Source organism: Pterocles gutturalis, unplaced genomic scaffold (genome assembly GCF_000699245.1).
Source record: "Pterocles gutturalis isolate BGI_N339 unplaced genomic scaffold, ASM69924v1 scaffold17117, whole genome shotgun sequence".
Taxonomy (NCBI): Eukaryota; Metazoa; Chordata; class Aves; order Pterocliformes; family Pteroclidae; genus Pterocles; species Pterocles gutturalis.
Window position 1 is genome coordinate 3,412 of NW_010108231.1, and position 15,560 is coordinate 18,971.

Here is a 15,560-nt window from a genome sequence, read left to right on the forward strand (position 1 = left end):
CCTCCGAACGCCAAGACACGCTGTTCCTGAGCCCCAGCACTGGCACGGCTCAGCAACCACCGAGGGATGGCGAGGTCTGCGGCAGAATCGCTTCCGCTGGCAGCACTGCTTCCGCGCGGACTGGAGCCGTCTGGGACCGGGAGGTGGTCTGGGACTGGGAGGTGGTCTGGGACCAGGACGGAACCGGGAGACAGTCCCTGTGGTGCTCTCCGTGCCAGCCCACAGCATCCTGCGGCCAACTGCTGCTGCCGGGATCCGCAGGCCCCGCACAGAACCGGAGCCACGTCTGGGAGAGGGGGAAGAGGTGGGAGCTGATTTTTGGAGGAGAGGTCCCCCCGCTGGAAACAAGGGCACAAGGATCAAAGCTGGTCGCAGAAAGGTCCCTGCCTTCATGTGACTGTTAGCTGTTTAAATCTGGGTGCCCAACATCCTCGTACAGCCAGGAGAGAGAAACATCCATGTGCTGCTCAGCAAGTGATGGTTCTCGGCTTGGAGGGAAAATACTGAGCTTTAGCCATGAAAATACACTCAGCAGGTCAAGCCCCAAGGCTGTGAAAAAGGCATGAAATTAGTCTGGAGGCCCCGGTACCTGTTATTTTGGTGGTGACACACTCAGACAATTTACTGCTATGCAATAGACTGTGGCTCACCTTTTACAGGGTAATTTCTCAGCTGCATCTCCTGTTGCTCATCTGCAGGAAGGATTTTCACCACTTAACATGATGTGGGAGTAGATTTGGGATCCTGCAGTCATCCCGTTTCACCGCTCTCTCCAGTCCCGTGTTTGCTGGGGGCCATGCTGTGCCCCCCGATATCCCCTGAAGCCCCACAGTGCCAGGAATTACAGGAACAGAGCGGCCGGGCTTTTGTCAGGGGAGGAAAAGGAGGAGGGGACAAAATGACACTTAACGCTCTTAAAAACACCTCGCCTGTTTCCAGCGGGGGAACCGCAGCCCGTGGAGAGCAAGGAGTGCTTCCAGAGGGCACACCAGCCCACCCGAACGCCTGCCTCCCTCCTGAAGTGCACTCGCTTCCAAGGATGTGAACAACTAAGCGCAGCAACAGGCTCTTTAAACTGACTAATTATACACAAAGATTCTGCCTCCCAGGCTCGGAGCCTGATCTCGGACAGGGGAGACAGATGGCCCTTTCCTTCCACAGCCAGCGAAGGCCAAGGTATTTTTAAGACACAGCTGAGGACCTGGATTCCTGAGGTACAGAGAGAGGCGTGCAGGCAAAGGCAGACCCAGCTGGCACAAAACAGCTCGACATCAAGCAATGGATCCTGGGTTGTTTAACACTCCTGACAAATAAACACCATCAAGGCTGAAATAATAGTTTAAAAAAATATTTCATTTTGTTTTTCTAAAAAGAAAGGACATATAGATTTCCATTCCCGACAACAGCAAGAAGTTCAGAACTTTCCAGTGACAAGGCAGTTTTATTTCCATGATTGCCTAAAGCAATAATAAATCTAAGCCCCACAACACCCAATCAATCACTCACGATAAACAGGGGAAAATTTCTATGGTGTTTATCCGGAGGACAGTCTGTGGGTTCCTGATGACTGAAAGAGAAAAGAGAAAAAAAAAAAAAAGATCAGATGACAGCACAAACCCACTGCGTACCTTTCGACAGGCTCCCGCTGGCTGAGCTCTGTTCTAAGGCAAGCCGAGGCGTGCCGGGTGCTGGGAGGGAGTGTGCTGGCAGATGCTGCCACGTTGGCAGGACAGCTGCATACCACCGGGATGGCACAGATGGGAGCTAGGCAGAGCTCCCACGGGACTGGGTCAGACTGGTCAAGGTTTCAGCATCATTTCCATGAAAAAAAGACCATAACTTTTCTCTCTCTCAGTCCTGTCTGAGGAGGGGCGCTGATTTGGTAACCAAAGAGCCTGCCACAGGATACTGCTAAGACTCGCTGATGTCTGTGACCACATATCCAAGATTTGAGGCTTTGGAAAAAGAACAAGATTGCTTTTCTGCCCAGGAAATCTTTTTCAGCAAGGTCTTTTGCCAGGCTGTGTACCAAAGGGTGGCTGGACCAAGGGACACTCAGTCACCCTGTTCTGAACACAGCGGCACGCCTGGGGCGGGGGGCTGGGAAAGAGGGGCTGTGCCAGGAGGGGTCCTGGGAGCCTCCTTCCCCAGGGTCATGGTCCCTCCCCATCCCAAATCCAGCAACACCACAGCAGGGAAGGAAGTTCTGTATTCTCCTCATCTTACTATTCTTCCTTTGATAGTTGTGCCTCTTCCAGAAGCGCATGTTGATCTTTGGCCACGATTCCGTCTTTTCAATCACAGTAGCCTCCACACGGACGAGCTCTTTCCTTCAAAATAAATTTTAAAAGTATCACTTTTTATTAATTTACATTCTCCTCCTATGGGCGGGCAGGTTTCTGGGGAAAAGCGACACACAGGTAACAGATCCTGCCGTACAGAGCCCAGATGCACAGCAACAACAAAGTCACCATGGAAGGAGGGAAATCTGTTGGGTTTTTGGCTTCACGGAACAAACCCAAAGGCCTCAGGGTGCTGCACAGGGATGAGCCAAGCGCTGTGACAGTTTGCAGGGCAGCAGCTCTCTGGCATGGGAGGGATAACATCAGGAACAGCTAAGGAGGCAGCAGTAACGCGAACCTGCAGGAACTTGCAGGATTACAGTAAGATAAATTCCCCGGCACGTTCACGTGATCTTTATGTCCTGCTTTGCTTACGGTACAGGCTAAACGCACCTCTGGCCCCTTCTCCTGGGCTATCCTGCTCAAAGCAGCAGTCCTTCCTCCTCCTCTGCAGCATCACAGCCAGCTGGGAGAAAGTCTCCTCACCTTGCTCACCTGGGTAAGTCCTGGCAAAGGCTCAGGGCCAGGAGATCTGCCCCACTGTTTCTGGCAGGAGGCACAGCTAACTGGCTGCTGGAGCAAGTCACTTCTCCTCCCACACCTCTCTTCTGCCTCCCACTCGTGGTCTGTCCTGCTTGTTTACCCCACATTGGAAGAGAAGATGGGGACTCAGTGGGGATTTCACATACTGCTCCGCGTCCTGCAGCCAGGGGTGTTCAGGATGAGCAGTGAGACCACTCAAAGACTCAAATTATTTCTACATCTCATTTCTGCACATGGAAATTCTCAGCAAGTAAACATCCTCCCTCCCCAGGGATGGAGACGAAGAGGAGGATATGGCCCATCGTTCCTTCACAGGTGAGTAAAACCAGAGTGTAACTTGTTCCTCTGCATTACCTTACCACACAAACACCTCCTGCCCACCCAGGGACTCTGCAGAGCCCTGAGAGAAGTCAGAAAAAGAGAGACAGAATTTCTAGCTGCCCTCTGAAAAACGCCAGAGCTGGAAAAGAAGGTGGTCTGCAGCATGCACTGGAGGAGCAGCTCCTTGTCTGTGCAACAGCTCCTCTCTGAGACGATCAGCGCCTCCAGACAAGAGCCAGAGTAAAGGTTTGGAAAGCGTGGTTTTAATCAGCAGCCACAATGGAGGAGGCAGAGACACTCTTCATGCAGCATCCCTGCAGAACACCATTAAAAACTCATTAGCATGCTCACTTCGCCGCCAGAAGACATTTAAAGAACATTTTCCTGACAAACGGCTCTGTCTGCGCCGGAGGGGGCAGAGGGGAAAGCCCATCTAGCCCAACCATTCCAGCAGGGTCACCAGGAGGCCAAAGGCTCCGAGACATTCGCCATCTCTCTGAACATCTCCTCTCTGGGGTGTAATGCGTATCAGACTGAATCCTGGAGGGAGGAGGGAAGGACAGCCAGGGAGAAAACCAATCTATCTGCACTGAGTGACTGGCTCAGAAGAGATGTCAGATAATCTGGAGTTTAAGAGACCACCGGGTGACCTCAACATCGCTGCTAAGGGAGGTTATCCAGACTCAGCCCAGCAACAGGACGCGACAGCACTACTGAAATACCCAGCCAGCTTTGCAGCGCCAGGAAAGAAACCAAAAACCGGACTGCACTCCAGGGGCTGGCTGCTTTACTGCTATAATTAGGGAGCTCTGCTTTCTGGGACTAATTCCTGCCCGCTGAAGGCAAAGGGAAAGCTAAACTCCCACCGACTTCTCCCAGGCTTGGACTGTAAAGGCACGTAAGAAACTCACCAAGGATGATCCCGTGGGAAAACTGGAAAGCGGCCAGGCGAGATAAAGTGACCTGGTCCCTGGAATCTCTGCGCTGCTCCCGGAGAGCCGGGGCTGGCAGCAGCACAGCCAAGCTCTCCCTGATGCCACTCAGTCCAGCCAAAAGGAGAAATACTGACATGGACCTGTAGGTAAGTGTCCCCCCAACATTGCTCCGTTCCTCACAGATGCTGACATGCTTTCAAGCAAATCTTTAAGGGTACTGCTGGGACATGGTCGAGCACGCAAGCGTGGCTGCACCCTGCAAGCCCCACTAGGACCTGCTGGTTCTGCATATGAACAGAAAAGTTCTCAGCAAAACAGAGCCCAAGAAAAAAAACCCCAAATCTTTATTGAATGTTTTAGGTATGACTGGAATGTCCATAAAAATAAAAAGGGGGTCACAGGCTTCCCAGAGCCGGGCAGAGGCAGGCTGCCACTCTCAGCAGCAATGTGTTTCACAACAAATCGACCGGATTTTTGCAGGAGGCAAGAAAAACTCGCACTGAAATCTCACGGATCTAAGTGGGGCTGAAAGCTCTTGTCATTAAGCAGTGAAAAAGATCCAGGCAACCTACAACCCCAAAGGATCGTAACTCTCAGAGGTACTAATTTCCACTGAGAAGCTCACTCACTCCCTGCAGAAGGTAACTGAATCCCAGCCTGGGAGAAGAGCAGCTCCAAGGCCCTTGGCCATTTCCACTGAAGGCACTGCAGCAATGGGCAGGTAGGAGGTTCACCCCGAGGCAAAAATTCCCATCAGCTGTACTTTGTCTAGAAAGAAGCTAACCGTTCTCACAGAGGCACCGTTCCCTCCACTCAGGTCTAGAACAGCTGAGAGCACTCAGCTGATGGCCTGAAACACAAACCTGCCCAAGGTTACGCTCCCTCCCAACCACAGCTTTAACAGTGCAACAACTTCTGCATTCTACAGCCGAACAAAGCCCAGCTGCGTACTGCTCGACACCCCTGTGCCAATCCACCAGGCAGCAAGTCACTTGAACAAGCATAAACCCAGCAGATTCCGGAGCAGAAGCCAACTCCAAGTTCCCAGAATAGCCTCTGCCACGCAGATATGTTTTGTTGCACTGTTATTTTTTAAGGCTCTAGAGAAGTGCCGTCTTGGGAGGTATCTGACTGCTACAGAAAATTAAAACATGACCATCTGTCCAAAACAGGACAAGCTCATACCCGCCTCCAAGTTTGAACAGGGAGTGCAGCTGCAATGAGCTCTCTTACGCAGACACTGGTGCAAGCATCCACCGCTGTGTTTATTTTTAAAACAACAGAAAAACAAGCCCGCCTTTGTTCACATCCAGCCGCTTATCTCCCCTCCAAAATGTCTGTGGTTTAGGCACAACTGGGACCCATGTGAAAGAACTGCAGTCCACGTTGCTCGTGACACGCTGGGTTCTGCTTTCCTTTCCTCAGCCCGTATGGGAGCTGGGAACCCGGGAGGTTTCCCTACGGCTCGGAGGGAGGACGGCATCTCCACATCTGTCTGGTCAGCCTCCTCCTCCTCCCACCAATCTTCCTCTGCCAAAGCTACTGCAGTTCAAGCTAACGCCGGCAGATGTGCCGTTTGGTTTCCTCCAAGCACCTGACAAAGCCTTTCACGCGCTTAAAGCACCTGCAGGAACCAAACAGCTCTGTCCCAGAGCTCCTGGGTCTCCGGCCACGTGCCAAGAGCAGCACACAAACCGAGAGCTGCAAAGAACCAGCCCAGGGCCACCGGTCGAGAGAGCCAAGAGAAGGGTGGTGACCTGAAACTGCCTGACATGGCACGTCCCTGTCTGCAGAACTTGGGCTCTCATTTCAATTTCAAGATGACATTTCTAGTCCTAATAATGAGATTCCTAAAATCCTCCGCAAGTGCAGTATCTGTCAATAATTCAGAGACTCCTGACGATCTGCTATTCCAGATCTATTTGCAGTGCTGGTAAAGGACTGGCAGCCCCCAAAATCCCAACACAGGGACCCTGAGGCAGCCACCACCAGTGCAACTGAAGTCACGGTATCAACGTACAAACACGTTACAGGTAACTCTTAAACACCAGCAGCCTCCTGGTACCACAGAAAGCACTGGGAAGTGAAACCAATATGAAACTACGGGGTATTTCTAATCTGAGCCTACAAGCCACCAAGAAATAATTCTCAGATGTACAAGTTCCTCCTTATCTCACCATCCTCCGCCAAAGCTGCTGCAGCTCAAGCTGACACTGAACGTGTGGCTTATCCTGCAACCAGACCACAGCCAGGGCTTCCAGATACTCTGAGCACTCGCAACCCACCTCATCTTGACTTGCATTTGACCACTAAAAGCTCTTGTCCTGGGGAAAACAGCAGTTCATGGCTTTGCTGCAGGCTGGTGCTAGGAGCTGAGCAGAAACACCTGCTCCACACACCACGAACCTTCGGTAAAGAAAAGGCTGAAGAACCAGGTGTTCTGCCAGTTTGGACAGCGAGTCCTACAGCATGGGCATGGAGAGCGTGCCAAGGGGGTAAACTCCTTCTCCACAGTTTTGTGACTGCTGGAGGAAGATAAATTAGGAACTCTAAAATTCAGATTAAGGCCTGCAGGGTTAGACAAAGGCAAGAGGAAATGGGTTAGAAAACCCAAGGCAAATTAAGGGATGGGCAAGGATTTCTGGGTTATTCTGAAATGACTATCACTGACATTAGGGTAAGGGAGTAAAGATGTTGAAGAGCAAGATTTACTGCCAGCTTGTGCAAGGCTTACACCATGAGAAAGAGATCCAACCCGACAGAGGTGAATCTCCTCCAGGTACCTTAGACGTGGCACTGGGAAGGGTTACAGTCAGCAGAGGCCATGAGCTGGTTTTGTTGGTGATTCTTTCAAAAGCCACAGGGCTGGGGAAACACCTAGTGCCGATAAATCCATGTTTCTCCTCAGTTTCAGGGGCTGTAGGAGCCCTGAACCTACAATTAAGTATAAGAATTGTCTTGAAGATAGTTCTTGTAAGAGACATCTTACCCCAGGAGCGGCCGTCCAACAAGCGTGAAGTCGTCGGCACCAACCAGCAAAACCTGTGTAAGATAAATCAGGCAGATATCGCTGGTTTGCTGTCCCAGTACAAATCCGAACAATACCTTCCAAATTTTACAGTCACCATAAAGGAATCAAACTGCTTAAAAATAGGGCTTGACACACTTCAAACCTGGCACTGTTACTAGAAGGGAAAGGCAGCTAAAAGGCAAGAAAGAGAGTCGTTAGCCAGCCAGCCTTCCAGGGGAGCTCACCCTCCTGGAACAGACTGCAGAAGTATCTCTCACGCTGATCAGAACACACTGAACCTTTCTGTTCCGGCTCACCAACACTTGTAAAAGACACGGAAAGCAATACAGGGAAGAGGAATAATATACCTTGGGTGGGATCTGAATGAATGGCAGCTCCTAAAATCACTGGATTTTTATAGCAGTTGCTACATATCCCAGTAGAGAAACACTTTCCTCCTCCTCCTCCATGAGGCCTCAAGACAGGCAATAAATAAATGAACATCTTGGGGGGGATTCACCACCCTAGGGATGAACCCTTTTGTTTCAGGGCATTTCAACCACCTGCCTATCTCAAGGACCACAGGATTTCATGATACGAGGCAGCATTTCTTACCGACCGCCGCCTTCCCCACACCTTGTACAGCAGCAGTTAAAAGCAACAGATACAGAGTCATGAAATTTTCTGACCTTTGTTTCAGACAGATACTTGCCCGTGAAATCCTCCAAGGATTATGTTGGATAGGCAAGTTTTCCACCTTCTTCTCTCCCATCTAGACCTTTGCATTCCTATCTGGCTACTCTGTGCAAATCACTCCTCTCTGCTGTATACAAGGACGCAGGACACAGCTGAAGGCATGCCAAAAAATCCGCCTCAAGACTGGACTTCAAAGCAGTGGACAACTGCCTGGCTTGCTCTAACTGCTTGCTTGGCTCTAACAACCAACAGTAAGATTGAGCCAACAGAGTCCCACTTTATAATATTTCATTTAAGATTTGTATTGGTGAGCCTCTGCAAGTCCCTGCTAGTTAACCCAGGCTACGGATAAAGACACCGGATCGCACCTTGGCAATCCTCCCCTGCACGCGCCATCCCTCTCCCCGGCCCAGCACACTTGCCGTGATAAGGATCTCGCAAAGCACTGAGCGGTGACAGTCCCTCGGGGAGTACTGCAAGTATTCGGGGTGTTGGAGTCTCAAGGTAAACACAGTCTTTCTCTAGAAACAACAACTGTAATTTTCTTTTTTTGGATGAAGTTAGTAAAACAAAAATCTGTCTCCAAACAGTCTGGCACGACTCATTCCAACAGAATCACAATAATATTATCACTAGCAGAGGGACTGAAACTGGAACAAAACTCAGGCAAAGCAAATAGCTGGAGTAAGAACGGGAGATCCAACGGGAGCTCTCCAGGATGCGCTTTTAAAAATTGGTGATGGGTTTTGCCTCAAGGAATGCTGGCAGCCAACCCACCCTGGCCCCACACACAGCACAGCCCGTCACCTTTTCCATCCGGATCCGGTCTCCGCATTCAGCCTCCAGGATGTTGTCCATCATAATCAGGTCTTCGCTGGTTACCTTCCACTGCTTGCTGGCAAAGTGGACCACAGCAAAGAGCCTTCCGTACTGCCCTGCGGCGATCATCCTGTTCACCTTTTGCACCACTTCTGTTGGCAAACAGCAGGGAAGGAGTCAGGGTAGAAAACCCAGGGAGGTGGGAAGAGCTGTTCCAAACCCATTCCACCACGCTGCTCTCCCACCAGAGCTCCTATCTTCGGGAATCTTTAAGCAAAGACCAACAGCAATGTTGTTTCCTACAGGGTGCAAGCCTCCCCTTTCGTAAACTTAATGAGCTCTTTGTGTTTTAGTTCCTGGCAAACCCAGGCGTAAGTGAACACCTAATATATATATATATATACACACACACACGTATATATGCGCAGCTAGTCTAAGGCTTGACTTCCCAGCCTCCTCCTCAGGCACCCTAAAGTGCCCCATATTCAGATTAAAGGGTTCCAGAGAACGCAATCCTGCACTGGGAGGGGAGCTCCCCTCGATTTCCAAATCACACGCAGCAGGCCAGGGCTCTGAACACAGTGTCAGGCACGCAGGAACGTCAGGAGGAGTTTGGCAAAGTGCCCAGGAAGAAGGGCTCCAGCGTACCCACAAAGCCCGGCCCCAGAACCTGTACCTGCAGCAAAGACACGAGAGACTTTCCCTCACTCTTTTCCAGAAAATCTCTCTGTGCAGTGAAACCAAAACCAATTTTTATGGGAATGTGGAAAGGTATTGCTCCAGGAGTGCCATTCCACTGCCAAACAGTAGCTTTCCACCCTCCTGAGCTGTTCAAGAAAACTGTAACTTTTCTATAACTGGAAAAACAGATTTTCTTCACTGTCCTCAAAAGTGGCTGAATAATTTTTTTTTTTTCTGCAATGTAAACAAAACACCACCCATTTGGGACAGACAAGAATTTCACAGCCCACCAAACCAAACCCAGCCCTTACAGGAACCCTCTGAAAGCGCCCAAGTTTTGTCCCAGCGGAGGCAAACTGTTAAAGACAGAGGTAAGAACAGAAATTATTTGCAAGGCAGTAGCTGCTGCAGTTCCCCCTCCGATGAAGAGTTTAGCTCCTGTGTTGCTGGAATTGCTGTCCCAGAAGAAAAATCCCCTGGGAGTTCTTTCCTCGGGTTCACAGTGGTCCACTACAAAGTCCAGAGAAAAACACAAACCCCTTCTGGTTGCTATGCCCTCCGCTGCACCATGGGTACCATCAATTTTCTCCAGCTCTGAACTGCTGATCTGCGTGTGTCAGTAGCCCTGTGGTCAACATTTCAAAACCAACATTTCAAAACTCTGGCCTACAATTTCCTCTTCGCAAAACCCACAGAGTCATGCTCTAACAAGGGTTATTTCCTCAGCAAATTTCAACTTTCTCCCCACAGGGCTTTCTCATCCTTTTGTAACCAAATGAGGTGCGTTTCCTTCCCAGGCTCTGAAGCTGCTGATAACTCCTCCAAACACCTCCAGTGACAGGAACCATCAAGTGATGTTACCCTTTGATTGCCAGCACGGCTCATATCGCAGCACCACGCGGAGCGACCCTTCCTAAAATATCCGTGGCTGTTTCCCCAGCCAGCAGGAAAGCAGAAGGCGGAATTGAAACGCTCTCGCTGTTGTTTGCTTTGGATGAGCACAGCCAGGAGATAATGATGCAAGCTCAGGAACAGTGGGAGGTTACCAGGCACAGAAATCACAGCGGCCCCGACGATCCCTTGGGAATCAAGCAGGGGAACAGGGGAGCCTGCTCACCGCAGGGCCTCGGCAAACCAAACCCAGCGGCTTACAGTTCACCACTGGGTCAAACCACACTCAGACAGAACACTCATCTGTCACTTGAGCAATCCCAGGAGCACCCGGGAGATAAAAAGCAGGAGGAAAAGCAGCCAGGGAGGAGATGTGGAGCAGCAGGCTCTCTCCAGAGCACATCACTCGCACAGTTATTAACACACTGCAGACGGATGATAGCAGACTATCTGCAGAAAGCTGGACACACCTCAGCTTTCCTCCCCTCGCTCTCTCCTTGCAAAAGAACGCCTCTCCTTTACTCCCCTTGCTCCGTATTTGATGTTCACATCCCCACCTGCCAGGGAAACCTGTCTCTGGCTGCAAGTGGAAGACTGAGATGTTCCAGTACAGCTCAGCAACGCGGACGGTTGCTAAACGGCTGCGGCACTACACTCGCAGAATCACGAGGCTGACCGCCGTACGGGCCACGCGCCCCTGCCAGGAGGACCCCTGGCTGCCTTCAACGTCCTGACTAGCTGTGGGGACGGGAATGCATTCACTCACATTGTGTCACTTCCCAGCTGCTCACTGCCTTCTGTCACACCTCTGCAGCTCTGCCGTGTGCCCACCATCCAACTGCTTGTGCTGGCTCTAGTCCTCTGTTTCACGCACTGAAACACACCAGCCCTCTGGTGTGCCCACCATCCACCTGCTTGTGCTGGCTTTAGCTTCTCGATTTAGCCATTAAAAGAAAAAGAATTGTTTCCTTCTGTCCGAAAGGCTTGGCTCATGCTTTAGAAAGCAACACATCACACCAGGTAGGATTCCTCTGGGGGTGTTACAGCCTGTCATGCTGTTATGAACCACGGAGACCTCATCTTCCACCCGAATCTCCAACACCAGGTGCTGGAGCACAAGTCCCAGGACACTTGCACACGCCAGAAACGAGACAAAAATGTGAAGAACCAAAACTGTCTCAAACCGTTGAAGACATTTACACTCAATCGGGCCACCAGTGGCAATACTGGAGTGCCAGTGTCCACCTGGAGACTTGAGACCTTTACCTGCATGATGCTTCGCTTCTTCCCCTGGATCTGGGAGCTTCACTTCAGGCCACGGGGGTGAGGTCAGAGATGTTTTGGCAACAAGCCTGTGAAGGAGAAGGTAAGATTCACTTGTAGGAAACGTATTGCCAAGAGACGTAAAATATGAAGAGAGGAAAAGGGGTAAAAGAAGCTGGAGATGGAGCAGAAAGTGCTTTTCCACTGGCAGAGCAGACGCTGTACTTGAGACCTCATGATTCATCAATTGACCCAAAGCCCACGTGGGCCAGAATTTCCCACTGATCCTGTTTCACTTTGCAGGAGCTCCTGAGCAAGGAGAGGTTTTGCATTTCCGTCTTACATGTTACTGGCATGAGTGGTGGGGAAGGCAAAAACTGCGTCACCTCCCTGGGACTTAATCCAATGGAGGACACTGGGCACGTCAGAGTCCCCAGAGCTTCCTCCCAACACCCAGCTAAAGCACTCCAGCAGGACCAGAAATGCTGCGGAAGCGCTGAAGCCGCAGCCCACACCAGAAGGCTGTTCAAGACCACGCAGAAAACACTCGGTCTCATTGCTGAATTCAGCTGCAGGTGCTCTGCCAAACATAGTCGCTGCTCCTGGGGCTTCACGTCACTTGGGTCCACCAGGAATTGCAGCAAGCTTTAAGGAAAAGGGATAAACAGCTTGGTGGTTGGTTTGCTTTACTCCCATCCTAGCAAAAACTCAATAGGGGAAATGGGATTATTTTCCTTTTTTTTTTTTTTAGCTTCCCACTTCAGAACGGTATTTGAAATACTTTGAAATCAAGAAACAGTGCAGAAAGAAACAGCCTGAAAATGAACTGGAAATTCACCCAGGCCAGGTTATCGCTTGTTCCCAATGCTGAGACCTGCAGCGGGATGTGCCCGTGGTGATCAAGCTCAGCGACCACCAGCGACTTTCCACCGCCTTGTTTTTACAGACGGGAATTTTGTCACCAACTCCAACGGCAACAGATCCACCTTAAGCCCTGCTTACACCTGGGTTTCAGATAAAAGGCTCCTGTGAAGCTTTTCCAGGGTCACCTCCACCACAGCTGAGAGGCTGATCGCGTTAACGCTCCTCGACCCACTTCAGCACCAGACACAAAGCCCCGAAGTTACGCGACAGCGGGGAGCATCGGGAAGAGGCAACGTGCCTTTGACGGGAAGAAGGGCTAACAAGCATCCTTTAACCAGCCTCCAGCTATGCATGAATGACTCACATGCATCCTTTTTTCCTCTATTTTTTGAAGCTCTGCTCTGTTAGTTTACAGAGGGCCTTAAGACCACATCTGGGTTCTTTACAGGAGTTGAGGCTGCTCTTCTTTCCTCCAGCTGCATTCCCTGAATGGCAATTATAATGGCTTCTCCCACCCGCAGGGCAATTCAGCATTTAAAACACACACATTCAGCCCAAAAGCCTCTTCTGACACCACCTCAGTGTGGAGGGACTGGCAGAGGCACCCAGGCAGACTCCTCAGCCCCAGGCTGGCGACAGAAGGGAGCATCACTCCTCACTGTGACTTTGAGCACCAACATATTTTGCTAAAAGGTGCAAATTAAATCCTTCTTCTTCTTGAAAGGGTGGTTTCTTCTTTTGTGATAGCGAATGGCATTAATAGCTTCTCTTTTCACTCTGGAACTGCTCCGCTGAGACAAGAGCCACTCCATTTCCAGATGTTGCATCAGTCTCTGAGGAAATTCCTGGTGACCAGCCCAGGGGACTCCTGAGCACCACAGACGTGTCCCTTTGGGATCATTCAGCACTGACACAATCCCAGGAGCCACCACAGCCCAAACAGCACCAGCACCTGAATGACAAATCCGGTGCAGAAGACATCCTACCTGAAGCCTGCTCCACTTTCTCCACATAGATGCTGCTCTCCTACTGGAAACGGTAAATGGCTGGGACAGCACAAACCTTCTGTTTGGAGATGAACTGGGGGCCTGAAGGCAATCAGGCTACACTACTGAAACAGGATGAAAGACTGAAAACCGCCAGGGGTGTTTCAGCTGGCAGCCAGGAACACATTCTCACCAGCTGTCACGGTGGATTCTTTCTGCTTTTCTCAAGATTATCCTCTGCCGCAAAACTGAGCTGATTCCTAGCTGCCCCGAGCCCTGTACGGTCAGTACCGCAGGTATTGTCATGCAGCCAGCACTAAATCACGAGAACCCTGCTTAAGACATCAGAGCTAAGCAAGAATTAACTCTGCTCAGATGTGCCACAGGGTGTTAATTCAAAAATTAAACCCTACACTGTGAGCTTGAGCGGAAAAAACAAAAATGGCACTTGCTCATAATGAGCTGGTTTTCAAGATCTTCAGGACAAGGAGGAGCAGAGGCAGCTGGTAACACCTGTGCATAAGAGCCACTTACAAAAACCATCCATTTGTTCCCAAAGAATGGGAGAGAAAAGCGCTGCTCTGACCAGGGACAGCACCCTGCCCGCGCAGTGCTCTCAGCAGAATGGCCATACCTGCCCCAGGGGCAGGGGAGGGAGGCACCAGCCCATCCTGCGGTGCTCAGGGATTATCCCGAGGGGTGCCAACCGCCTGTACTCAGAGACACATGCCCGAAAGACATGGGATTCCAGCTCCTTATTAAGCAGGGATCTGATACCACAAAGACAACCAGAGGGAAGGAGCAAATCTTGGTGTTTTTCCCTGAGGTTGCTCCCAGGAGTGTCCCCTCCTGGTTAAAGCAAGCAGCAGCACAGCCTGCAGCTCTGTGCAGGGTCCTCTGCGTGAGATCCCAGCAGAGAAAACAAAATAAAAGACACAAACAAGCGCTGAAACAAGGGAAGTCTGCAGTCTCCTGGCTCGGTGTCCTGTAGTGCCAGGGCTGTTAATCACATTTCACGAAGACGGCAGCACAGGGTCAGAACTGGTCAGATACTGGAGACTCCAGGCAGGAGACGAGCCTTGTAGAGGAGCAGACTGCCTGCACCTCAAAAGATACGCGTCAGCTGAAGCCCTTTCTGCGGCTGAGGCGTTTCAATGTCCTGACCTGAGTAGCTTCTCTGCTGTCTGCTACGGGCTGAGCCCACGCTGAGGCCCTTTTCTCTGGGGAGGACCTAATTACCTGCCTCTAGACTCAGCTGCTCAATTTCACAAGTCAACAGAAGCCTCCTTCTGGCAAAGGTGGCTGAAGGTAGGCAGAGAGTCCAAAACGTATCGGGAAGCAACGGACAGAGGGGCCAGACAAGCCTCCTTTCCCAAGGAAACCAAGCCGCCCTCCCCACCCTCACCGAGGAAGGTCAGTGTCTCAAGGAGCAGAAAGGAAAGCAGAAAGGCATTTGACATTACCCTTGCTGCAGTGACGTGGTCTGGGAACTCCGGTGCCGAACCGCAGAGGAAAGCAGGAAGGCTAAAAGGGAGAGAAGGAAAAAGAATTAAAAATTAGCAGCAACTGCTGGGCTTTTAGTCCTTGGTGAGGCAGCATTGCTGCAAAGCTGGAGCGTCGCAGGCTGGTCAGCTTCGTGGTAACCATGGAGCTTCAGCATTTTCTGCAAAGGAGCTGACTCGCACACGCTGTTAATTGGCAGAAGGAGATGAAGGCCTAAAAACTCACGCTCAGATTTACCCCTGTGTTATCTCAGGGTTAACAACACACTTTCTGGAACAATTTGCTTAATTAAAAGACAGACCATGCACAGCTTCTTTGTGGGAACATTCTCCTTTTCACCCACCAGCGAACAGGCGACCAAGACAAGGGACTAGAAAGACCTCATGGAAGCAGACGTACACAGCTACCTCCCTCACAGAAGCAGCAGCTCACCTGCACCCAAACCAAGCCCAGATGTGAAGCCGGGGACCCCCAGCCTGCCCCCACGACACCCACCCTGCAGCTTCCCAGCCCGGGGAGGAGCCTGATGGAGCCCCTGTGCCCTCCCCACTCCCGGGATTTCGCTCGGAGGCCCACAGCAGGGTAGAAACACCCACATACAGCCCGTTCTCCTTCTGCCAACGTCCCCCCCGCTCTCCCGCTGCTCCAAGGGCCCGTTTCCCTCCTCCGGCGCCCCTTCACCTCTGCAGCTTTCCGCTGCCACGGG

At 51.2% G+C, this 15,560-nt stretch overlaps 1 protein-coding gene across 1 annotated transcript; it reads right to left on the minus strand.

Annotated features, from left to right (window-relative positions):
• Window positions 1-1,325: 1,325 nt before the first annotated feature.
• On the minus strand, window positions 1,326-14,875 carry MRPL21 (mitochondrial ribosomal protein L21; the record flags this gene model as incomplete). The annotated part of the gene is made up of 6 exons (XM_010072559.1): window positions 1,326-1,567; window positions 2,227-2,330; window positions 7,131-7,183; window positions 8,655-8,818; window positions 11,505-11,590; window positions 14,815-14,875. Coding segments are annotated over 6 exons (533 nt in total), but the record flags the coding sequence as incomplete, so codon positions are not given.
• Between the last annotated feature and the right edge of the window lie 685 nt (window positions 14,876-15,560).